This window comes from Rhinoderma darwinii, chromosome 10 (assembly GCF_050947455.1).
Source record: "Rhinoderma darwinii isolate aRhiDar2 chromosome 10, aRhiDar2.hap1, whole genome shotgun sequence".
In the NCBI taxonomy this organism is placed as follows: domain Eukaryota; kingdom Metazoa; phylum Chordata; class Amphibia; order Anura; family Rhinodermatidae; genus Rhinoderma; species Rhinoderma darwinii.
The window spans coordinates 23,430,769-23,457,668 of record NC_134696.1 but is presented as its reverse complement, the minus strand read 5'-3'; the positions used below and the strand labels follow the sequence as shown (position 1 = coordinate 23,457,668).

General features: G+C 43.2%; 1 protein-coding gene across 1 annotated transcript in view; it reads right to left on the bottom strand.

Annotated features, from left to right (window-relative positions):
- LOC142662543 (putative oxidoreductase YteT) overlaps window positions 1–26,121 on the bottom strand; it is a 102,731-nt gene extending 76,610 nt beyond the window's left edge. Inside the window, exons 1-3 of the mRNA XM_075840754.1 lie at window positions 25,964–26,121; window positions 18,506–18,556; window positions 15,354–15,464 (exon numbers count right to left, since the gene is read on the bottom strand). Of these exons, the coding sequence (XP_075696869.1) occupies window positions 15,354–15,464; window positions 18,506–18,556; window positions 25,964–26,026 (225 nt within the window). The 5' untranslated portion in view covers window positions 26,027–26,121. The remainder of the gene's footprint in view (window positions 1–15,353; window positions 15,465–18,505; window positions 18,557–25,963) is intronic.
- Between the last annotated feature and the right edge of the window lie 779 nt (window positions 26,122–26,900).

Genomic DNA, 26,900 nt, shown 5'->3' with positions numbered 1-26,900 from the left:
CGTCTGAATCAGCCCTAAAGCAGAGCTAATGACAATGAGGAAATCCCGCGGATTAAAAATCTACGTTCTAGTATCACATTTTAGTTCACTTTGTATTTAGTTCTGTCTCAGAAGGCGATCTACTCTTATGCCTTATTCACACGACAGGGTCCAGCCCGAGCCCGAGTGTCGGCCGATAATATCCCGGCCGGTTTGCATTCGTTTTGCATCCGTTCCGGGCCGAGCATATCTGGACAGTGACATCAGGGGCAACTCCTGAAGGGGAATCCCCATGTGGCCGGTGATTCCACTTCAGGAATAGCCCCTGTCGTCTGTGTCCATTTATGGACACTGAACGTTACTGGCTTCGCCTGGTATGGAATCCCCGGTCACAGAGTGTTTGGGGATTCCGCTTCAGGAGTTTCCCCTGATGTCACTGTCCAGATATGGACAGAGTCATCAAGCGTTCTGTCCAGGTGCGGAATCCCCGAACACTCGGGGATTCCGCTCCTTCAGGGAGCTAAAGTGCGGCTAGCACATAGCAGAGCGGGGAGATACCTCCCTGCTCTGCTATAGTGGCGTCGCTGCAGTAGGAGCAGCCACAGCAGCAGCACCTGCTAGCGGCGTTATCGGCCATGGAAGGTGTCGCCGGGCCAGGGCGCTTTTAAAACAAGCAGGGGAAGGGAGCCAGCGCAGTGCTCCCTTACACCTGCTGTACACTCCGGCCCTGCCACACAGTGTATAAACTTACCTCCAGCGTACAGCCATTCGTCCGAATGGCATAAACTCCTCCTCCTCACATGCACTCTGCGCTATGAGGAGGGAGCGAGCGACGGAATACATGGCCATCACTCGGTGTATTAGCCGGCCCCATAGACTTCTATGGGAGCCGGGCGGCCGGGCAAACGGCCGAAAATAGGACATGTCCCATTTTTGGACGGCCAGGTTTCCCGGGCCGTCAAAAAAATCGGTTGTGTGAATAGCACCATTAGGGGTCTATTGTTCCTACTGTAGCCGGGTGACGGACGTTTTATGAACGGCCGTCACCCGGCCGGGAAACCCTGTCATGTGAATAAGGGCTTAGGGTATGTGCACACGCTTAGCAAAAAACCTCTGAAAATACGGAGCTGTTTTCAAGGGAAAAACAGCTCCTGATTTTCAAAAGTTTTTTAAGCAACTCACGTTTATCGCGGCGTTTTCTACGACCGTTTTTGGAGCTGTTTTTCTATAGAGTCAATGAAAAATGGCTCAAGAAGTGACATGCACTTGTTTTTACGAGGTTTCTTTTACGCGGCCGCGTAAAAAAATGCCCCGTCTGAACCGAACGCCGTTTCTCCCATTGAAATCAATGGGCAAATGTTTGGAGGAGTTCTGCTTCCGATTTTTCGTCTGTTTACAGCCCGAAAATAAGCCGTGTGAACTTACCCTCACTAGTGAGTTTTTAGGATTCTCTATGAACATCCGTATGATCAGGAATATTTGAGCAGCTATGATATTTCTTTTGCGCAATGCCGGGTTCTATATTTTTTACTGTATATACAATTAGATATTGTCATGATGGTGCGTGTAGTAACATGTTTTAATCTACTTGATGAAAAAAATAGATTTTCAGGGAAATTACATCGATGGCTTATCCAAGATTTCATTACTGGGGGTCCACCCCTCTGGGATCCCCACCGATCAACAAAACAAATGGGCAGCAGTGCTCACCGTAGCCCCTTCAATGCTGTACCCAGCATAGCAATGTCAATACTGTCAATGGCTGTGCCAGTCCATCCTCCAAAATGAGCGTAGCTGAACTGCAGTACCAGATGCTGCCACACTTGATGGATGTCGCTGTGCTGGATACTGCAGTTTAAGGGCCGCAGCACCGCTGCCACTTCATTCTGGGATCCAGAGGGATCATGCACGGATGGCCTATCCATACAATGGCGAAGACCATTTTTAAGAAGCAAAAATATATTCAGTGTCTAGTGACAGTTTCTACAGTATAGAATGTATATGTAGACTGTATATACTGCACATATATATGTAGAATGTATATACTACTTCTCTTACTACTGTAAATTACTCTCATAAACAATGTCCGTTAAACCAAAGGAACTTATCGCTTCCTCTTTTTGTCTTCCGCTTACTGACATTGTGAACAGTTCAAGGGTATGTGATACAGGGAACACATTGAGCATGCAGTATATACAGCGCTGTAATAATAGTGAGGTGTACGGTGACTTCTCATATTCATTTATTTCATTCAACATTTATGTTTAAAGAGCCACTAAAATAAATAGCAGTTTGCTTAAAATACTCAAAATGATCAAAAGCGGTCTAACAGAAAAATTGGCTTTGATGCCCAAAGCCCAGGTCAATCCATCAGGTTATGAACAGAATGACTGGTGTGGGGTCTGACATCTGGGATCCGGACTGTAGTCGAGAAGGAGGGGCCCTTAGTCTGGAGAGCAGGAGGAGCACGTGCTGTCGGTCTTTACAGAGTTGGATGGGAATGTAGGAGATAGCTGAAATGCAATCCTTCGGGTGTTTCCGACAGCCCTATTCACTGTGACAGGATATAAAAGTAAAGCCCCGTGCACATGTTCGTGCGGTATTTCCGGTCTGTAAATACTGCACGAACAGGCCGCGGAGTGTTACCCGCATTCGCGGACCGTGCTCACAGTAAGAAGTATAGGGGCATGGTCTGTAAATGCCAAAAATAGGACGTCCTATTTTTTATGGCTCATTTCTTCGGTCTGGGCTGACACCTGTAAAGGGGACGGTGTCCATGGCCAATAGAAATTAATGTGTCAGTATTTTAGCCACAATTACGGATCAGTAATTGCGGATAAGAACTATGGACGTGTGCATGGGGCCTAAGAGAAGGGTTGTCGAGGGACAACCCTTTCAAGAAAACATTCAGACTTCATTATTAACATTTTTTCCTTTATGGATTTGTTAATCAATTGAGATTATAACGTAGCGACAGGTGCAGGGAGGCTGGAGTGATCGCCTTAGGTCTATGTGCCTGAAATGGTCACCTAGAATTTGGCCGGCGAGCTGGAGGGCACTTTAAGACACTACAAACACAAGTACTTACACCCAAAGCATTTGACAGAGGAAGAGGAGGAAGAAGAGGAAAAATCTCTGGTATAGACTTCATTATATTTTCTGCCAAATCGACAGACACCCGAGCAGAAGCGGACGGCCCTTTTCATAAGTCAATGGAGTCCGTCAGGCGCGGGTTGTATCTGTTGTATGACGGATCCGGCAATGCATTGTGGTTTCTGTTATAAACGGATGCATTTGTGTACAGACCACCAGGTTGGCAGCAAACATTTTAGAAGAAAGGCGGCGGGTTTTCTTTAATTGGAACATTGGGATGGAAACTGTTGTGTCTAAAGTTTTTATTTTTCCCAACAAGGATCCAGGATGTTGCGATATATGGAGTAGTTCGGTTGGGTTCCCACAGGCAGGACACACTGTGGAAATCCTGGAGCATTTACAGTAACAGCAACGTGGATAAGATTTCTGAAAATCTCAGCTGCACGGTGTGGAAAAAAACACGGAAAAAAAAAGTCATGCGGAAAGTGTTCTGCGGTGCGGCTTTCAAGTCCGCAGTAGGTCAATTTATGCTGCGTATTTTGTGCCATCAATGAGGAGCAGAAATTCTGCACTAAAATCCACAAGTTGAATTTTTGTTGTTGTTCTGTACATCGGAAACGCAGTAAACTACATTCAATGCTTCACACTAAATCTGCAGGTAAAACCTCAGCGGGTTTCCGTAGCAATAACGCACTATTTGCTGCGGATTCTGTGACTAATGCCCTGCGTTTTTTCTGCAGCGTCTCCTGCCAGTGAGAACATTCCCTCAGGCTACATGCACACAACTGCTGTTTCCGTGTGTTATCCGTTTTTTTAACAGACAGCACACCGACCCATTCATTTCTATGGCCCCATTCACACTACTGTGCTTTTCATGGACTGGTCTGCAAAACTCTGAGCAGGTCCTTTTCCTGTCCGTGTTTGCGGCTCAGCCTCGCCCATTCCAGTCTATGGCGATGTGAAAACCAAGGACGGCATCCGCGTGCTGTCCGTGTTTTGCGGACAAGGTGCTGGGTGGCGAGGATCATGGGACTGTTGGGACATGCTATTGACGTAATTTCCTGTCTTGCGTTGTTTTGCGGCTCCATCAATACAGACGACATGCGCATGCAGTACGGAACGTGTTTGCGAAAAATACGGAACGGATGCGGAGGACACACTGATAACACACGGAACGCAGAAATAGACAACGGATTCGTTGTTTATGGGCCGCAAAATACAAACGGTAAATTGCTTTAGCTCACCCTGATTGTACCGTGGCCAGAACAAGGCGATCACTGGCGATTTAGAGTGACTCTGCAATGTCACAACCGCCTGTGTCCACGGACGTTGCAGGAAATTTTACACACTAAAGCAGCAGACTCAAAAATATTGATATTAATACAATATTCTTCTACCTCACAGAAGGCTTTCTCCTGCTGGTCATGAATACTTTCGAAGCCCACTAAATGGCTTCCTTTCCTATGTTATAGCAGGGTCGGAGACATTTTGAGGGCTGTAAGAGCAACGCCACATAAAATACCACCCAAGAGTTAACAAAGCTGCTGCGAACACCCCTGTGGCTCCGCGCTAGCTCAGACGAGGGAGCTCTTGTGCTGTAGATCTTTTTGAAAGGCAGCTCGTGGCTTTTACAGAGTCGGATGATTGTTTTGTACAACGCCTCTGACATGACAAAACCCAAAACAAAACAAAATTTTTTAAAAAAAGCTCCCTAAAATGAAAGCCAGAGTTCTTGCGGATCTTCCACAACAGCTTAGGTCGCTGTCGAAAGTGTTATTTTTACCATCTAAAAATAAAATCCTAGTGATTGACGCTGCAGCTACGCCCCAGTATTCTCCAGTCTAGAAATACCCATTGTTTCTTTTATACTATAAAAAAAAAAAAAAAAAGTTTAGCGAATTGGGATTGGCTGCAGTTTCAGACCGGTTCCAGCCAGATAAGTCCCTACATTTTTTTTTTTTTTTTTTTTTTTAGCTTATCTTCTATTTAATCACCCTTGCCCTGTTTTTCTACAGGGAACCAGGAAGAAGCCGTTCAATCAACAACAAAAATAACCTTGTAACTCATAAATCTTTCCGGTTATTGGGTTTATGCCCAGAAAACAACGAAGGATATTGCATCATATTTTTTTTTTCTTCTTCCAAATAGAAAATGTTTAAGTAACAGAGAACTATATCCCTCCCACTTGCTGGAGACACAGTTGGAGCAGGATCCATTACAGCTCAGGCGAGGGGGCACGTATTCAAGAAAGCACAGTAGAAAATTCAAGAAGAGTCTGTGGGTATTCAGAGTACAAGACGAAGAGGACACAAGGTGAAATTTTAACAGAAGAATATTATGAATTTTTATTTTTTATGGATTTACTTTACCAGAGAAGAATTTTATTTTTATTTTTTTTATTATTATTCATTTTTTTTTAGTATTACTATTCTACCAAGACTAAAAGAAAACAGTTTTGATGCTTTCTCTTTCAAGGACTTGAACGATATTGAGCCCCGTGTTATCAAAGGTGATACTTATATTAATATTTTTGTACATTACATTTTTTTTTCCCTTTAAATAGCAAATTTTATATCATTTAAATATATGAAGATGTTGTTAATAAATAGATTTGGTACCCATTTTAAGGCTATATGGTTTTGTCCTTTAATAGTGAATATTTTATGGATACGAATACGTTAAATATGAGAGTAAATAACTCAATTCAACATTAAAATTTACCTTATTAAATATATAAAATCCTAAAAATGTGTATTTAAAGTATAATAATGTATTTTGTTTTAATTTTGAGGAATTTATTAGGTGTATAGATATGTAAAAGCATAACAGTAGGTAGACAGTCAACTAAGAGCGAGAAACAGAGGCTACAGAGGTCAGAGGCGAAGTAGGACAGAGACTGCAGAGGGCAGAGGCTACAGCGGGCAGAGAGTCACTAGAACTGGACAGTTGAAGGTCAGATAATCGTTGCCTGGGCAGATGTAGCTCAATATCTCTGGCACCATTCAGATGGTAGGATCATAAATTGGTGTAGACCATATGAATTTACGGACCCATCCTGTGTTGTGCTGGTAGGATTGTGTGGGGAATGTTTTCACTTGGCACAGATTAGACCACTGGGTTTTCCCATTTTAGACATTCATGGCATATCCGCAGGATTTGCCATAAAGGTCTGATAGGTGCAGGTCCTAGAGGTGGGACCAGTACATATCTCCAGAACAGGTGTCCCCCAACCCTTGTCCTGCTGACCGTCGCATCCAAGTGGAGAATGAATGGAGAGGTGGCGGTATATATCCACATGTGATGGGAATAACCCTTTAATACCAATGTTCATGTGATGGGATTAACCCTTTAAAACTAAAGCATCATTTACATGCCCATCTAAATATTGCTGCAGACCATGTCCACCCCTGTAGAACTACAGTCTACCCATTGCCTGAAATGTGATAAAGAGCTAACTCCACAAACATGACAAGCTGTTTGGCGTCACGGACCCAAGTCACCAGTAGGTCACCTTTGGGATGTGGAGGAATGGGAAATTTGCATCATGAACGTGCAGCCTCCAGATGTGCAGCAAATGTCTGATTCGATTAAGAAATGTTTCTAGCATCTTCTTTACCCCTAGTCTGTCTTAGGGGTAAATGGGGTCCTACTGAATTCTAGAAAGCTGGATGTAGAGAATATTCAGGTGTAAGGTATCACCACATCAATAGAGGGTACTATGAAGAAGACATTACCCGATTGCTTTGCACAACCGGTTGAGACCATGAATACAGCAGATTACTGGCTGCTTGTTATCAGCAATGTGTAGAAACAGTAAAACAGAAACAGCGTCGGCTATACAGCTTGGCTACCATTTGGACGCCACTGGCATCTCTGGGTCATGCAGAAAAACTGGTATAAGGAGCATGAAACCTGAACCCCATCAATGGAATAAATGGTCCAACAAGTTTTCTTTCCTACACACAGCCAGCCAATGTGACCCACAATACTGACTACTGACTGCAGCAGATACACAAGTCACAATTGAAAGAAGGTCTGATTGGCTACATATGTCAGATGATATCAGCTATATACGACAAGCAATGTGTTTAGAGGAGTTTTTAAGGAGATGGAAAAAAAAACAACACACATATACATATATATATATATATATATATATATATATATATATGGTCCATAGTGGTGGCATGTCCCATGACCACAGAGGCCACTATGGAAAACACATCATCATACACGATGCCATACAGAGAGTGGCGGAGGATCTAAGCCACTTTACGACTCCTTGTGTTACCGTATGGTGCTCTGTCAGGTGCCGTATGTTGAGGATATCCTCCCATATAAGCAATGCCTGTAGGGGACAATACCTCCACACTTCGCTCTTTCCATCAGTCCCATAGTCTGAATGGCGCGGCAGCCAGCACGCTTCACTGACGCTCCATTCACAGTCCTCCTTGGTTGTGCGGCAGGGGGGGGGGGGAGTGACAGAATTCCCCTCTGGTCAGAATACACCTTTAAACCTTGTTCACACAGTGCAGATTTGCTGCAGATTTTTATTTTTTAAGCCAAAACCAGAATTGGATCCAGGAGAGGAGACCTATAAAGTCCTTCCTGGTTTTGGCTGAAATATCTGCAGCAAATTAGCATTGTGTGAACAAGGCCTTAAGAGAGAAATATGGCCTAATATAGTCTTGCATTTTCTCCACCTCTACAAAACACGTGGAGCAAAGTAGATGCAAAGTCTGTCTCCACTTAACCACGTGGTTTTTGATCCTGAACTGTATAAAAATAACCACAAAAAAAACCTATTGCAGAAAATGTGACCGCTCTATAAAACATGAGTCAGGTCTTAATTCTCAGATCTGCGTAAATCTGTCCACGTGGCAAAGACAAGAATCAGAAATGAAACCAGCCATCTTTATCTGGACTCTGAGAACTTATTGAAAAGTCAAGTTAAAGTTTCTTCTCACTGTGTATTTAATGCGCTAAAAGTCAAGATAAAGATGGCTACATCTGTATGTATATAGGTTTGTATCTATATATATATATATATATATATATATATATATATATGTGTGTGTAAGGTTCTCCGATCTAGTCATATGTGAGATATGGCAGTCATCATGGAGGCAGGAAGTTTTGCAAACTTGTGGTCAGTTAGTCCATTGAAAGACACAAAATAAAGGACGATACGATAAACTTTTGGGTCACTGTCCCTTTAAGCTGCACTTCATATATTCACAACACAGCAGCTGCGGAGATGGTTTTACCTCTGTAAATAAATTGGCAGAATGCGAAGTAAAATGTCCAAAAGTGCAACTATATTGGGAAAAGAAACCTGTCTGATCCTCATGAATTGCCTGGAATGAAATGACTTAGATGAGCTGAACATGTTGCTAGACTACACGGCTCCGGGAATGACTGTATTGCACAACGAGTAGAGCCGGTTCCCTTCCACAAGGGGTCGTTGGTGGAACAGTAATGGAGAGCAACCACTAATTCAGCTTTCTTCTTCCAGTATCCCTCACTTACGGGAAATGCTCGTCATTGATATGACTATTATAGTCTTCTACTTTTCTACATTTAAAGAGAAAGATACATTTTAAGCTTTTTACTCTCTTTCGCAACGGTCTTACTCATTAAACAATTTTTACAATCAAAATAAGAATGTGCTGGGAGTGGGACATAAAGTATGGCCAAACTGGCTTTCTGGGGTTATAATAATGCTTTTGTGGGGGATTGACCCCAAGTATGCCAACCAATCAGCAGAACGGAGGGGTTGAGGCGCTTGCTGGAGTGCCCCTTTACTGCAGTAGTTGACACTGAATCATTTTTGGCCATGCGAATGTGTCTGGTACTGCTACCCACCACCATTTACTTGAATATTCTTGAGGTGCAGTACCAGATATTGCCACAAGGATAAAGCTAAAGGAGATGGAACTCCAGCAAACGCCTCGGGCCTTCTTTCTGCTGATTGGTGCAGTTACTGGGGGATCAGACCCCCACAGATTACACATTAATGGTCAATCCTAAGGACAGGACATTCATTATATCCGTGAAACATGTTGTGCATTTTTCCTCGACCACAGTGCAAGAAGTTTTTAAGATAGAAGAGCGTTTCTCTAGCTTGGCCAGTAGCCCTTTTAACCTCCCTAAACATTTCCAGAAAGGGTTAAAATGATATTTTAGCTATATTGCATTGCTTCCTTGCCTGTATGGAATACTGCATTCACTACATTTGTTTTGTGTCCGTTTTATCATGCTTTATGGGGGAAAAAAAACGAGGCAAAAAAAAGAAATAAAAAAAGAATTAAAAAAAAAAAAAAAAAAATCGCCATTTTTTTACGAGCATTTGCAAAACTTGGGGCAAAATCATGCAACAAAACCAAGATGTGTGGACACAGCCAAACCGAGCAGGTCAATGATACATTTAGTTAGATAACTTGCACACCGCACCCAGCAAAGGAATAATCTGAACCTCAGCCTGCTCATCCGGAGAAACCTACTAAAGTATTGTGTACAACCAACATTCCCAAAAACATATCGAACTATATATTGCTGGTCTACAGTTATGGGAGGTCCTGTTGCTGCTGTCACCCCCTCCTTCACATTATCTCTGATCATTTCCCCTCTAATGAAATGAAGAATTAGTCGTTTTCCATTAAAATCAATGAGCGTCTGTGAAATGCATGGATGCAAGAGGCCCTTTGGAGTAATAGACAATATCAAGCTGGAGAAACCGGCATGTCCATGCATTAAACTGACGGCCCCTTGATTTGAATGGAAGTTGTGTAACGCTTCATTTCCCCTGTGGTGGCGCTGCAATGGAATTGAACACTTGCTGTGCAGTTCCCTCAGATCACAGCTGATCGTAGCAAGACCCCCTATAATATGCTTATCATCAAGAGACCCTTCTTACAAAAAGGGATTGTCCAAAGTGGACTATCCTTTTAAGGGACTGTCTTTTGCATAATCCTTCTTCATGGCATTTGTATGTGATAGAGTAGGGGGTCCCATGATGAGGACCATCCTTGTAAAGGATTTGCTAGACACAGGTTCTGTGTCGACGCCCGTGGGCAATCAGTCTGCACCTGCTCCTATGTCTGTGATAGTAAAATAGGAAAAAATGTATGGATATACAGGGGAGCGCTACTAATAAGTAAACGGGTAACAGTGGTAAATTCCTTGATTTATTAAATATAGGCAACGCGTTTCAACACAGGACATGTGTCTTCGTCAGGCCAAGGAAGCTGTGAGACTGACTCCATCTTCCACCACTCAGGATGGCAGGCTTAGGAGTGGGAGAGCCTATCACAGCCTGGCCAGACGGAGCTAGCTCCCGCCCTCTGTCTATTTATACCTGCCTTTCCTGTTCCTCCTTTGCCTGTGATTCTTCTATGCTTGTTTCCTGGCCTGCTGCTGCTGCTTGTACTACTGATCCTCTGCTTGTTATTTACCTAGGCTTTCTGACCACTCTCCTGCTCAGCGTTTTGTACCTCGTTCTCTCCTGGTTTGACTCGGCTCGTTCACCACTCTTGTTGCTCACGGTGTTCCGTGGGCAGCTGCCCCGTTTCCCTAGCTTCTGTGTACCCCTGTCTGTTTTGTCTGTCTTGCACTTACTGAGTGTAGGCACTGTTGCCCAGTTATACCCCGTCGCTTAGGACAGGTCGTTGCAAGTAGGCAGGGACTGAGTGGCGGGTAGATTAGGGCTCACTTGTCTGTCTCCCTACCCCGTCATTACAAACCTATAGTAGACTGAGCCGAGAACAACTCTACACGTGTAGCCCTAGCCTATGTGCCACCTCTATACACTTAGGGCATTTGTTGATCGGCGCTCGTTTTCTCCTTTTACAGGGAGCAATGCATGGGATCGAGCAACGATCACTCGTCCCCATACATTTCTGTCATGTCGGCAGCACGTCTCCCCGATTACACAGGGAAATGTGCTGCCAACAACGATAATGTTTTAGGCTGCATAAACGATACAATCATCCAATGAATGAGCGTTTTCTCGTTCATCGGCTGATCGTTGCCCTGTTTACACAGGACAATGATTGGGAACGTTCCATTTGCCCGAGTAAAAGGGCCTTTAGTCCTACCCACTACCATACAAAGCAGCATGAGGTCATCTCACCATATTTAATACCATTAATATTCAATTAGATTACTTTTTATTACTCATTATAACCATGCTTGAAGTCTGGCTCCATTATTTCTGCCTTGTACATGATGTACAACGCACTAAAGAACAAATATCATTGAGAATCTGGTTTCATGAAATGCTTTCTATTAACTCTTCTCTTTCCAGTTTTGATTAGGTTCCTATACTGCTCGCATTGTTTATTCGTTGTTCATTAGAGGCGGAATCCCGATCATTAAGATGCCACGCCGATCAGAAGATTTGTTTCGGAAAATCTACCAATAAAAATTTATAGGGGAAAAAAAAAAAAATCTGCAACATTCACTGTAGGTATAATGTGCTCCTTGAAGTAGCGACTGGGAACGTTGCCAACAATTCTTGTGGGACTTTCAATATATAACCATTAACCCTTGTAAAATGGCAGGCTGTGTCCTCATGTGCCCTCTTCCAAGGAACAGCCGAACTAGGAGGGGCACGATTTCCCTACTAATATAAACACAGACATGGGAGGAAATGTATTCGCAGGCTTCTCAAAATTCTCACATATAGTCATTAATGTGCACTTAAATCTTTCTGCTAAATGTCCACAAGTGCATATTGCTTTCCAGACAGTCATACGTTGGCTAAATATGAATGGATACATGAAGTAAATGCATAAAGTATTAAAGGGGTTTTACATGTTTGAACCGAACGGATGTCCTGGTGAGCATGTGGTGGGCTTGTGCTTATACATAGGAGCCAATAAGCACAAACAGAGCTTCAGTGACAAGCATGGACAATGGAGAATTGACAAAACAGCAGCCGTTGAGACAGGAGGTGGATTTCTGGCTAAGGCTGGCAATACACAAGGCATACCTCCCAACTTTCAAGTATCACAAAGAGGCACAACCGATGCGGCACACAACATGCCAATTTTTTTTTCTTTTAAACTACACCTCTAATCCCACCCATACACACCCGATTCAGTCCACACAGTATCATGCTCCCATACAGTATAATACCCTCTAGCTGCCACCATACAGTATAATGCCCCCATAACTGCCACCATACAGTATAAATCCAACACAGATGCCCCCATACAGTATAATGCCCACACATATTGTCCCATGCAGTATAATGCCCATACAGATGCTCCCATGCAGTATAATGCCCAAACAAATTCCTCCATACAGCATAGTGCCCCCAAAGCTGCCCCCATACAGTATAATGCCCTTTTAGCTGCCCCTAGTGCCAGTGCCCTTGTAGGATAGTGACAGTGCCCATGTAAATAGTGTCCATTTACATAGCCACAGTGTCCCCTGTAGATAGCGCCATTGGGACTCCCTCTAGGAGCGGAATCCCCAGCCAGAGGATAGGCCGGGGATTCCGCTCCTAGAAGGAAGCCCTGATGTCACTGTCCATATATGGACAGTGATGTCAGTGGCTACTCCTTGAGCGGAATCCCCGTTGCCGACTCTGGCCAGGGATTCCGCTCCAATTTCCCCAGCCAGAAATCGGCAAATGGGGATTCCTCTCAAGGAGTAGCCACTAATTCTGAAGCAGGGAACCATCAGATCCCTGCTTCAGAATTAGTGCACAGTAGGAGGAGCAGAGGGAGCTCCTCCGCTCGCCGAGGACTCCCCAGGCACAGCGCTGCTACTTTAAGCGCTGTGCGCGGGGAAGCCCTTGACAGTACTATCCATATATGGACAGTGACGTCAGTGGCTACCCCTTGAGCGGAATCCCCATTGCAGACTCTGGCCGGGGATTCCGCTCCAGGAGTAGCCACTGACGTCACTGTCAGTATAGACAGTAATGTCAAGTGCTTCCCCGAGCACAGCGCTTAAAGTAGCGCTGTGCCCGGGGAGTCCTGAGCGAGCGGAGGAGCTCCCTCTGCTCCTCTGCTATGAACTAATTCTGAAGCAGGGAGCGGATGGTTCCCTGATTTAGAATTAGCTTAACAGCGGGAGAGGATACCGCCCGGAATCCGGGGCTGTGCCGCTGAATTCAGGACGGTTGGGAGGTCTGCATAAGGTAGCTTTTGGCTGAACACTTGTCCCCAACAATTTTTCCATCCTCCCCATAAACATGTATACTCTGCTCGGCTGAGCGTGCATGAGTATTTCAATAGGGAGAGGGAGACAAGCTTATCTCTTGGCATAACAAAAGTATTGGGCATTTTGAAATCTACCATGCCTGATCGTCTTTTACCCAAACGTCAGCCATGGGGGCACAGTTTGGAGGCCTTTCTACACATTAAAGGTTAATTAAATTTTGAAAAACACGTTTGACATGTCATAGTGATATATCAGAAGTTTTGATCAGTGGGGGTCCAAGCACTAAGATCCCCACCGATCGCTAAAACAAAGCATCAGAAATGCGCGGGTGAGCGCTGTGCTGCTTCTTTTTTGATTGACTTTTCTCGTATAGCCGAGCAAGCGGTGAGCCAATAAGAAACGAAGAGGCACAGTGCTCACCCGAGTGCTTCTGCATCTTCGTTTTAGCAATAGGTGGGGCCTCAGTGCTCAGACCCCCAGCGATCAAAACTTCTGACATGTCACTACAACAGGTCAAAAGTTTTTTCAAAGCTGGGTTACCATTTAAAATTATGGAGTCTGCAGATCTAATGTGTATGGGCAGAATAAAGGGTTATTCCCATCACACAAAGTAAAGGCCTATCTCTAGGATTTGTGCGGTCCCATCCTAAACTGATCCTGAGAATGAAGTGGCCGCAGTGCTAATTTAGCATTGCGTTCCAATCTAAGTTTTCCCTGCACAGTGGTGCTCCCGATCTCATGGGACGCCGCTGTTCAAGGAAAAAAAAATGTAGTAGGGTTGCGGCCCCTTCATTCTCAGGAACAGTGGGGTTCCCAGAGGTCGAACCCTCACTGATTGTAAAGTAATGGCATAGATTAGCAATATGCCATCACTTTGTGTGATCGGAATACCCCTTTAATTCCAGTTTATACAGAACGATTTTTCAAAAATTTTAAAATATCAGACCTTTTACATTTACCGATACTCCCACCGCCAGTGATTAATACATAGAATTGATTAAGATTAAAGAGGCTCTGTCACCAGATTTTGCAACCCCTATCTGCTATTGCAGCAGATAGGCGCTGCAATGTAGATTACAGTAACGTTTTTATTTTTAAAAAACGAGCATTTTTGGCCAAGTTATGACCATTTTTGTAGTTATGCAAATGAGGCTTGCAAAAGTCCAAGTGGGTGTGTTTAAAAGTAAAAGTCCAAGTGGGCGTGTATTATGTGCGTACATCGGGGCGTTTTTAATACTTTTACTAGCTGGGCGTTCTGATGAGAAGTATCATCCACTTCTCTTCAGAACGCCCAGCTTCTGGCAGTGCAGATCTGTGACGTCACTCACAAGTCCTGCATCGTGTCGGACACATTGGCACCAGAGGCTTCAGTTGATTCTGCAGCAGCATCGGCGTTAGCAGGTAAGTCGATGTAGCTACTTACCTGCAAACGCCGATGCTGCTGCAGAATCATCTGTAGCCTCTGGTGCCGATGTGTCCCCGCTCGTCTGACACGATGCAGCACCTGTGAGTGACGACACAGCGTGATCTCTCGAGAACACGGCTGTGTCTGCACTGCCAGAAGCTGGGCGTTCTGAAGAGAAGTGGATGATACTTCTATACACAACGCCCAGCTAGTAAAAGTATTAAAAACGCCCCGATGTACGCACATAATACACGCCCACTTGGACTTTTACTTTTAAACACACCCACTTGGACTTTTGCAAGCCTCATTTGCATAACTACAAAAATGGTCATAACTTGGCCAAAAATGCTCGTTTTTTAAAAATAAAAACGTTACTGTAATCTACATTGCAACGCCTATCTGCTGCAATAGCAGATAGGGTCTGCAAAATCTGGTGACAGAGCCTCTTTAAGTATATTTTTTAGTCTTTGTGCATTTTCACTAGGCAGGTAGCCCAGTTTTGACAGTTGCCTAGGGTAAACGGGCCCTGAAACTTCAGTAGACGATACAACAGGGACTAATCATAGCTGTGTCCTAAAGGAGTCAAGCTAAAAAGAATCCAAAAAGTTAGCACTGAAAAAACTAAATTGCAGGTAAGGACAGGTGGGTAGGAAGTTATAAACAAGTTACAGCCCACAACTGGTCACGCACTGTTAGGTTTTACCTTCATTCTTTTTGGGAAATTTACAGCATAATAAGTATAGCACATTCCACGACTCCCAGCGCCAACTATCAGGACTGTTACGCATTTCACATCTCCTTCATCTGGTCTCGGCTGACAAAACAAAGAAACATTTCCATTGTTGGATGACGCAAGTAACAAATTCATGCACTCAACATTATCTTTGATATACTGTATTATAATAAAACAATGTGAACAACAATGTTTCCATTCAATGACTAAGCAGAAATCATGAACATGCTAAAAAAAAAGTATATTAGAAAAATATATTTTTGATCTCAGTCGGATCAGGTTGACAAATATTAATATCCCTGAAACTGGATAAAACTGGTCAGACAGTGGCCTCGATCACCACGTTATACCAGGAACAGGTCACATTGGAATCGATCCGCGCTATTTCTAATATTTTTATGTGGTCTTTGTGTGTTTTCTTTTGTTATTGAAACATTCTTCATATTTAGAGGTGCGCTTCTTTCATTTTTACTTTTAAAAGCAGGCTACAGGATAGCAATACTATACAGCAGAAGTTCCCAATGGGCAGACTGTGGTACCGGCTATTAAAGAGGAATTGGAGGAGGGCAGGGTCTCCTCCAATGCATCTATGATGTAAGGTCAGTCGTCAGAAGTGTAACAGGTCTGGCACACAAGGTCCTGACGCTGGCCAGCAGCCGGACGATGGGAGCGCGGCGTCGCCCAGAAGTGTATTTTGCCTGGTTTGGGGTCTGAATTAGTTTAGGGGGATCTGGAGTCCAATTAATTTTAGGGGTATGGTGTCTAAATTAAAAGCTATGTACACCTTTGAAAACAATTTTATTTTTTATAATAAAAATGTCTATCAGTGTGATTGGTGCAACTTTGTAAAATTTCTTTTTCAGATACAGCTGCTTTGTATCCTGTATCTAGCGGTAAAAAATGTATCCGTCAGATCAGCGGGTGCTGTGCGTATATGACACTCAGGATCGAGCGGCTGTCGATCACATCTAAGTTCTTAACTTAGATTTGATATATTACAGGTGGATGACCCACTGGACCCGCTGACACTGATCCCGCTGACCTGATGGATTCAGATTTCAGCGCGATATACAGCTGCTCTGTATACAGGATACAAAGCAGCTGTATCTCAAATAGTAACAATTATTTTTAATAAAAAGTACTTCGAAAGTTGTGCAAAACACACTGATACTCTTATTTAAGAAACAATAGGTGTGCATAGCCCTTATTTTTAGGGGCTGATCTCTGGTCTCAATTAATTTTAGGGGCCTGGTCTGGTTTTCCACTAAAATATAACAATAAAACTTGATGTAAATCGTTCTACAAAGTTTGCAAAATTTTAACAAGACGACATCTTTACAATTGGTGTTCAGCTCGGACCTTCATCTGAGCACAGACCCCGGTAAGTGGACCTTTACTAAAACTAGCGGAGTACCCCTGCTACACGCACATTTAAGGCTCTATATACAGCTTCCTTGCCACTCCCTGGTCTCTGGGGGAGGGGGCTGCACTCCATCACTTTCTGGAGACTGTATTAGTCAATTGACACTTTTCTGACCACTAAGGTCCATTAGTTGCAGCTGCCATAAAGCCCACACGCGTGCTGCATAGTCTATAAATACAACCAAGAAAATAAATATGTGGCTCCAAACCCCCCGGGAAGTTTTCAAAATAATTAGTTACAACATTTAAAAAAAAATAACAAACACATTAGTTCTCTACATTCTTCTACTTATTTAAATAATGAAACAAAAAATTGAATATGAGAAATTGCCTTTAACCCTGTTGCTGCTGGGACAATTTTCACAATTTTTTCAAACATATTACACCCCTATACCTACATATTTTCTGAAAGTAGACACCAGGCACATTATGAAAATGTCACCCAACACTTTACAATCATTGGCGCCTTCATGCAATTTTGCATCAAAGCAGAACGCTTTGTAAAATATGCATTAAAAATTGTGACAATTAGAGAGCACATAATCTCTCTAATTGGTAAAATAGGCGATATTATGAACGAATGTGTAAAGGATCTGCCAGACACAACTTCTGTGTCGACGCCCATAGTTAATCAGTCTGCACCTGCTTCTATGTCTGTGAGACTGACTCCATCTTCCACCACCCAGGATGGCAGGCTTAGGAGTGGGAGAGCCTATCACAGCCTGGCCAGACGGATCTAGCTCCCGCCCTCTGTCTATTTATATCTGCCTTTCCTGTTCCTCCTTTGCTTGTGATTCTTCTCTGCTGGTTTCCTGGCCCTTCTGCAGCTTCTTGAACTACTGATCCTCTGCTTGTGATTGACCTTGGCTTTACTGACCACTCTTCTGCTCTGCGTTTTTGTACCTCGCTCATCTCCTGGTTTGACTCGGCTCGTTCACTTCGCTTGTTGCTCACGGTGTCCCCGTGGGCAGCTTCCCCATTTCCCTGGCTTCTTTGTACCCTTGTCTGTTTGTCTGTCGTGCACCTATTGAGTGTAGGGACCGTCGCCCAGTTGTACCCCGTCGCCTAGGGCGGGTCGTTGCAAGTAGGCAGGGACTGAGTGGCGGGTAGATTAGGGCTCACCTGTCTCCCTACCCCTACATTACAGAATGTTTCTGGTTCACCCCCCTGGGGTCACTGGAGACGAGATAACCGTAATAGGCTGTGATCTTTCTTCCTGCTCTCACTTGCAGCTTCCCCTCTCTCATCCCCTCCCTTATAGAGACACAGAGAGAGAACCAGGAAGTAAAACTTTCATGTTGCTCCCTGACCTTAAATGAGTGCTGTACACCGAATATTTCACCTAGAATAAGAAGCCGGATATTAAATAAAAGCAAAGATTCTGGGATTTAACATAATACCAAGATCTGAGCTCTAGTCATGACGTTTTACATATATCCTTGGCAGTGAAAGGGTTACAGGGATTCTATGGGACTTAAACAATGAAAGCCTCTCCTTAGGTGGGGTCCGATCTCTGGCACTTAAGCATTGATGGCCAACCGTTAGGTGGGATCGCTAGGATCCCTAACAATGACGGGGATTTGGTGGTCCTGCGAGTGCCGTGTCAATTTTTTTGCCCTCAAATCTGCAGTTGAAAATCTGCTACAGGTGAAAAGGGGTCTTAAAAATGGCATTAACACAGACTGGACTTCAATACTCACCAAATCAAAATCAAGCATGTAAGTTGTCGCCTTCTCTTGCATGTTGGGTTCCTAGATCAGGGAGACATAATTCAGCATCAGATATATTACAATGCAGAATACTAGTAAATATGCACAGTGTACACAGTATATGGATTTGATCATACTTCAGCTGAGATCACAGGAGCCGCTGTTGGATTTCACAGTGAATGGCATTCTGCAGCCTGATATGTATTGGAATACTTGCAGGCTGCAGAACGAAAATAAAAACTTCTACAAAAATTATATTTAAGCCCAAAAAAAAATAAAAATACTATTTTGCCCCAAAGGTGTCATTGATCTGCTGCTAACGTCTTGGTGCCAGATACCACAGGACACCTTCAGAGATCTTGTGGTCCCCCATACCTCAACAGTTCAAAGCTATTTTGGTGACACAAGGGCAAGCTACACAATATTAGGCCCTATGCACACGACTGTAATTTTTTGTTATTTTAGGATAAAAATACGGATTTATTTCTATGGCCCACGGACACCTTCCCGTATATTTAGTGAAGTGTCCGATCCATAGAAATCACCTGCAGAAAATAGAACATGTCCTATTTTTTCATTTTGCGGACCTGGCTTTATAATGGGAGCACGGCCCTGCAAATGGTGACAGTCCGTGGCCGTCCGTGCCCATAATCAAGGACCATGCACACAGCTATGGCCTACGGAGGCTCACAGGTGTATAACCGCTGAGCCAGGGACTGTTGCGGTGTAAGGGGTTAATGTTGGTGGGTAGTGTCAGGAGTTAGGAGAAGAGGGCGTTTGGATAGGGAAGGGGGCGGGTTTTATGCTAATGGAGAGTGGTATATAGGGTCACTCACCCCGTTGGTCCTCTTTTGGCTGATTTTTCCTTCCTTCCCTCCCTTGTAGCACGCTGGTGGTGGAGTTTTTTCATTGGTAATTTTCTGTTTTAATTGCGTAACAGTTTGTTTTCTTGTATATTTGCGGTTTCTTTAAAAAAAATATATATATATTTTTTAAAATGACTAAGAAATAAAAAAATATATATATATATTTTTCTACTTAACAAGTGAACGGTGTTTCTTGTTTACCGAGGTTTTTCGTTATGCTTCTCTTTGTGACACGGTGGGGTCTTGCTTGTTGTAATTCTGTATATGGCTGTTTTAAGTCACAGCTGGCGGTAGTAGAAGGGTATTTACCTACATGTCCTTGGAATAGGCCGGCATACAGGTTGTTCATTGACCTTTGTTAAGGTCATTTAGAGTTTTATATTTTGATAAGGTTAAAACAAATGTTATTTTATTATTTATTCAAATTAATAAAGCTGTGGCCGACATTCAAAGAATTTAAGTGTTGGTGGTTAATTTATTTAAGGGGTTATTCATTTAAGTGGACTACCAGTGGGTTACGTTTTTGCTATATGCATACAGTCTAGGCAGGTGTTAGGCTGGATTCACACGAGCTTGTTACGTCCGTAAAGGACGGAACGTATTTCAGTCGCAAGTCCCGGACCGAACTCACTGCAGGGAGCCGGGCTCCTAGCATCATAGTTATATACGACGCTAGGAGTCCCTGCTACTCCGTGGAACTACTGTCCCGTACTGAAAACATGATTACAGTATGGGACAGTTGTCCCGCAGCGAGGCAGGGACTCCTAGCGTCGTACATAACTATGATGCTAGGAGCCCGGCTCCCTGCACTGTGTTCGGTCCGGGACTTGCGGCCGAAATACGTTCCGTCCTTTACGGACCGAACATGCTCGTGTGAATCCAGCCTCAGTGTTATGTTACGGTGTCGCTCTGTTCTATCCGCTCTATGTATCAACTTCTGGATTCTTTCTTGGCAACTCTCGTCTACTTTCTGTCAGGACCATAGACCTGTGTGGCATCAACATTGCGGTCTCTTACTTCTAGGACCAGCCTCACACTAGCTACTATCCAGTCTCTAATCCGGGGGTCTGGATGTTTGGAGAAACGACTGAGAGGTATCCTGTGTGCCCAGCCTTCCACCAGGACAACAACATCATAGGACAGGGATGAGGACATATTTTTGGGCCGTGCACACACGCATAGTTTGCAATATGAACTTCTGTGAATCTCTTCCCATTCCGCCAGAAATTGGTGCCGAATTCTGGATTGCAGTGAGGTTTTGTTCTTCCCCCTCCCCTCCCCAAAAAAAAGGGATAGACCTGCCCGCTCAGCTGTGTATGTGACATGAAGGGGGTGTTACAAGAATACGACAGCGAATTGTCCTATTTTTTTAATTCCCTTTTATTTTCAGGCTGGATATCATTCTGTAAGTTTTAGAAGCCACAGCTGCATGATGATGAATAAAAATGAAAGAACGCATTATGAATAAGAAAAGGATTTACCTTTACCCTAGATTTGAAGAAAGATGTGACCCAGAAACACGGTCACGCTTCAATATATTCTTTTGATTTTTAGAAAAACAAACCTACAAGGGAAATGAAATTAGAAAACACAGCCCGCGAAGGCGGCCAGGGGGTCATGGTCTTAAAGGGATGTTACGCTTTAAAACACACCGCCGTCTCCTAAGAGCTTGTATTTTACGTGTGGAGTACATGAAAGGAGTTTGTTTCTTCTGGATCCACATCATTCTTTCTTACCAGATCATGATTTGAAAGCAACAGCATCTCACATGAAGCGTTAAACAAAGTGAATTCAAGTCAATGGGTCATCCATGTAATCTAGAGATCCTCAACGGTTTCTTTCTCATGTGGTGTTAGCCACACTGAAATTTAAAGGGGTTGTCCAGGATTAGAAAAAATTTCTGTTTTTTTTTTCCAGAAACAGCACCACTCTTGATCATGGGCTGTGCCTGATATTGCAGTATTCAAGACAATGGGGCTGAGGTGCAACATCAAACACCGCCAATGGAAAAGTGTTCTGCCGTTTCTGGAAAAAAAAACAAAAGCAGTCCCTATTTATGGACAAGGGGAAAAAGTTTTTAAATGATATGACAGTCACATGACTCTTAAGGTCCTATTACACAGCCCGATATAGGCCGTAAAAACGAGCGCCGATCAACAAGCCAGCTCGTTGATCGGCACTTGATTGCTTGTTTCACAAGGAGCAATGATCGTTATGTATGAGGACGAGCGCTCGTTACTTAAATTGCTCGTCACCATACATTTCCATCATGCCGGCAGCAAAGCTCCCGGTTTACACAGATGTGCTGCTGGCAGTAATAATATTTATTGCTGCATAAACTATTAGCCGATGAACGAGCGTTTGCCCGTGTAAAAGCGCCTTTACCCTGGTATTAACTGCCAATGGCAGTGCCAAGTTTCAGCAATGCTATGACATCCCTGGTGCCACTAGGACCACCACTGCAGCGCCACATGCAGGAGGTATGATAGTCACATGTAGGTCCTGAGCCACTGATCGCCTATCCTTAGCCCACCTGAAAAGGACTGAGCTGTAGTACCAGACAAAGCTGCATGTACGGCTGTGCTGATGTGTTCTAGAAAAACATTGAAGGGGCCACAGCATTTTTCTGACCGTGGAGGTCCCGGGACCAGGCCTCCCACATTGATGGCCTACACTAAAGGGCCGGTGCAGCGAGCGCTGATCAACAAGACATCGTTGATCGGCGCTCGTTTGCGCCTGTTACACAGAGCTATGGATGGGGACGAGCGGTCATTACTCCGATGTGCTAGTAGCAACCGTAACAGGTACTGTAGGGCCAAGGCTATGTTTACATCTCGTTCATGCTTTCCGTTGCTCTGCTCCATCACGGAAGATTACTGATAGAGCCGTTAGGGACACTTTACACAGACGCCATGTATTGTGTGTTTCAATAGGAAGCCATGAATGCATCCAGATAGAGCAATTACGTCAGAGAAAAAAAAAGACAAAACTGAGTGTGATAAACAGGATGGGTAAAAACGAAGAATCTGGATCTGCTGAAGTTACAATATCTGGGTAGTTTCCTTTATTTAGGCCCCATGCCCGCAATCACCTGAGGGGGCGAAGCACAACAGAGATCCAAAGAAAACCAGAGAGAATCCCTGTGTCATGCTCCGCCCACTCAGGTCCTGAACTAGGCATAAGGCCCCCTGCACATGAACCTGCCCATAATCACTATCCATGATTACGGCCACCTGTATTCTCGGCCCGTGCTCCCGAACAACATCCCATAGACATCAATAGACTTCCTGGAAACTGTAGCGTTCTCTCATATTCAAAAACCGAAATCTAACACGCTGCATAGGATTTCAGAACAGTATACAAATAGCTAACCCTAGTGGTGGCTGCTGGTAGTTAGAATTGTATCATTTACTCTATGCAGGAGATTTGGAGCTCTGTATCAGAAAGGAAAAAAAAAAAACTCCAAAAATTAAAATGCTATTTAAAAACAGGACATTAACTTTCACGTTCTGAGCGCATGCTCCATCAGTTTGGACACAAATGCTTCAAAATCGTAGCATTTACTTACTTGTTGCAATGCAAATGCACAATATTCCCTGCAATACAAACTACTATATACGACAATGGATAAAGAATTAAGGATGTTTAGAGAAATAAATCTTTCTATGGTATTTCCGGTCATAGTAGCTCTTAGATTTGCAGGCAACGGTGGGGAATTCGATATCCATTCAGCTTCCCTGCGCTGTGATCTGGTGGCTTTGACTGGTAACCGGCATCATTTGGGAGTTGATGTACAATATATTCTAGAATACGTGTGTAGGATGACCATGAGCACGCGAAGGTCAAGGATTTTGCTGAACTTTAAGGGTATGGTCACACGGGCTATTTTTGGCCGTTTCTCGGGCCATAAACGACCCGAAAAACGGCTGAAAAATTGGAAGCAGAACGCCTCCAAACATCTGCCCATTGATTACAATGGGAAAAAAAACAGTGTTCTGTTCCGACGGGGCCTCATTTTTCAAAAAACGGCAAGTAAAAAGACGCCCATGTCACTCATTGAGCTGTTTTTTGGAGCGGTTTTTCATTGACTATAGAAAAACAGCTCCAAAAAACGTCCGTAAAAAACGCTGCGAAATACGTGAGTTCTGCGAATCTGCAACAAAAATCACAATAGTAGGTATTGGTTTGCAAACACACTACAGCATAAATTGACATACTAGCTCAATTTCTGCAGGATTTTTTCTGCAGTATGTGGACAAGATTTTTAAAGTCTCATATTGCTGCGACTGTAATATGCTGCGGATTTTCAACCTGCAAATCTGAATGAAAAATCTGCAGCAATTACACTACATGTGAGCGTAGCCTAAGGGAACACTCCAGGAAAAACTGATCCACTGTGTTATGCCTAGTTCAGGACCTGTGTGGGCGGAGCATGACAGAAATTCTCTCTGGTTTTCTTTGGATCCCTGTGTCATGCTCCGCCCCTTCAGGTCCTGCTCAAGACATTACACAGTCTGTCCCTTTTGAGTGTCTCTTTTATTCTGAATCCAAAGAACCATTTTAACATTCCATGCAACGCAGCTTAAACATCATAATCTCCATCTGCGATCCGTACGGTGACATATTAACCCTTTCACTGTTAAGGACCTATGTAATACGAAACGATTTTAAACTTGGGGTATGTTCACATACTTCGCAAAAAACGGCTTCAAGGGAAAACAGCTCCTAATTGTAAGCAACTTGCGTTTATTACGGCCGTTTTTGGAGCGGTTTTTCTATTGAGTCAATGAAAAATGGCTCCAAAAACGGCTCAAGAAGTGACATGCACTTCTTTTTACGAGACGCTTTTTAAAAAAAATAAAAATAAATGGGTCCATTTTTAAAAACAGCCGCGTAAAAATTGCCCCGTGGGAAAGGAACGCAGTTTTTACCATTGAAATCAATGGATAGATGTTTGGAGGCGTTGAAAGAGTGAGGAGGAAGGAGAGCTGGATGACTACAATACATGAAGATGAAGGAAACATCACACTTTATGTACTTTGCTAGACCTGTGTATAACCGGGCAAAGTGATCGAGTGCCTCAAATCCCACAATCCTCTGACTAGCAAGATGATTGTGCTCCAATCTCTATTCTCCCAGTGATGGCTGAAGTGTGAAAACGGTAACCGGACTGGAAAACCCGATTCTCAGGAATAGTTGGACTTTATTTTGTTATGATGGGTTATAGTTAATTTAGATCTAGGCCAACAAAATATATCACAAAATGCCCAAATCAAAGTGTCCGGATAAGGACTTAACAAAATGTTGCTCTGAATTCGGCCAAAATGTAATCCCAGACTAAAGCTGCTCGTACACGATGTCAGACGGACCGTTTCTGAACCCCTTGTTGTTCTAGACAATGTCAGAAGTTAAAACATCAAATCGCCAATCTATCTCTGCCGTGCTCTGTGACCTGGGGATCTATCGATGGGGTGCACATCTGCCATTTTGCACAAACGACTTTCTAAGTATTGCCAATGGCTGCACCCAACAACGACCGAAAAATTCCAACCTGGCAGAGATCTGCTTTGGTCATCACCAGTCACACAAGTTCATGTCACAAAAAGGCGCCACCTGTTGCTAGAAAATTGTGTAAATCGTCCCTTTTTGTCCGTCGTAAATCTCTTGTTTATGACCAACTTCAGTCTCGTTTAAACAATGGACCCAAGATTATGAATAGAGAGGTATGCCGAGACGTGAGATCGCTCCCTCTTACTGTCACTACTATGGGGAAGATGGTTTTTTATGTTGTATTTGGGCATTTATGTATTCTTCCCCCTTATATTACATTGTACCGCACCACAGAATACGATAAACAAGCAATAATAATAATAGATATGAGATGGAGATAGATAAATGCTATAGATGATGATAGATATGAGATATGTAGGTAGACAGACAAATTTTTTTCCCTTCCTCGTCCTATTCAGTACTCCTCTCCTTCCGTGGTGGGTGGGTGTACGGGTTATATAAATGTGTCATTTTATTTTTACTTTTGTAATCATGTAAATTGAATACAAAAAGATAGATAGATATGAGATAGATAGATAGATAGATAGATAGATAGATAGATAGATAGATAGATAGATAGATAGATAGATAGATAGATAGATAGATAGATAGATAGATAGATAGATAGATAGATAGATAGAGATATGAGATAGATGATAGATAGATAGATAGATAGATAGATAGATAGATAGATAGATAGATAGATAGATAGATAGATAGATAGATAGATAGATAGATAGATAGATAGATAGATAGATAGATAGATAGATAGATAGATAGATAGATAGATAGATGTGGGTTTATATAAAGGCATAGTGTTATTTTTACTTTTGTAATCATAAATTGAATATTAAAAAAAAAAAAGATATGTAGATAGAAAGGCGATAGATATGTGATGGATAGAGAGATACAGTGTATACAGAGAGTATGTACAGTATATTACAAAAGTTGGTTACTCTACATTATTTTTGGACCGTGTCATGCTGGATCTGATAGCAGGTTGTGAGATGTTCTGCAGGGATCAGTACATTACCTGATCGGAGGAGGCAGGTTTGTTTTTGTTGCTTGACTTGAAGACCTTATTGAAGAAGTCCATGTTGTTCTGTCACCAATGCAGGAGAAGATTGTAACCTGGAGGAGACAGGACTGTCACACAATGAGACTGGAGGGGAGAGATGATCGCTCACATTGGCTGCTGGTGGAGAACAGCAGGAGGTTACAGCGCAGCGCCCTCCTCCCCGACACATCCTGAACTATTCACTTACAGACGCTGATTCAGCTCCATTACTGCAAGATCCAGGAAATTCACTCCTCTGCCCTGAAAAGTCCAATGTTGACAAAAACTTTTTTCTTGAATTCACACGTTGCAGATGGTCAGTGCGGATTCAACCTACACAATGAATAGATTAAAATTCACAGCAAATCCGCTGCAAAATTCACGTGTAACCCATGCCGAATTTATCACCAATTTGCAACAAAATCCACGGTGAATAAAGTGCAATATGGATGACGCTGCGTAAAACAAAATTTTTCCTCTCATTCATATCTTTTCGCATCAATCGATTTTTCATTTTCACAATAGCACAAAAATTCATCGGAATAAAGACATTTTTATAATCGAAGTTTCATAAAATCGTAAAAGAACATACAGGTTTGGAATAAATATGCAGTTAAAAACCAGACAGATGCTTCCGGGAGCGATAGAGTTAGGGCATGGCCAGACGTGGCAGAATTCTGCCGACACTGTCCGCATCAATGCCGCACATAATCTACGTTGCAGATTCCGTTGCGCCTTTGCCTAAAATGTGCAGTAAAATGCTGCGGATTAGTCGTTGTGTATTCAGGTGAAGATCACACCCTGCTCTCTTTTAAAACATTCCATCTCAGTCTGGCTATAGACCTCGAAACACATAGGTCCAGCCAGAATAATGAAATATCCTGTTCGCAAAAGCAATCCGCAACGCAACACA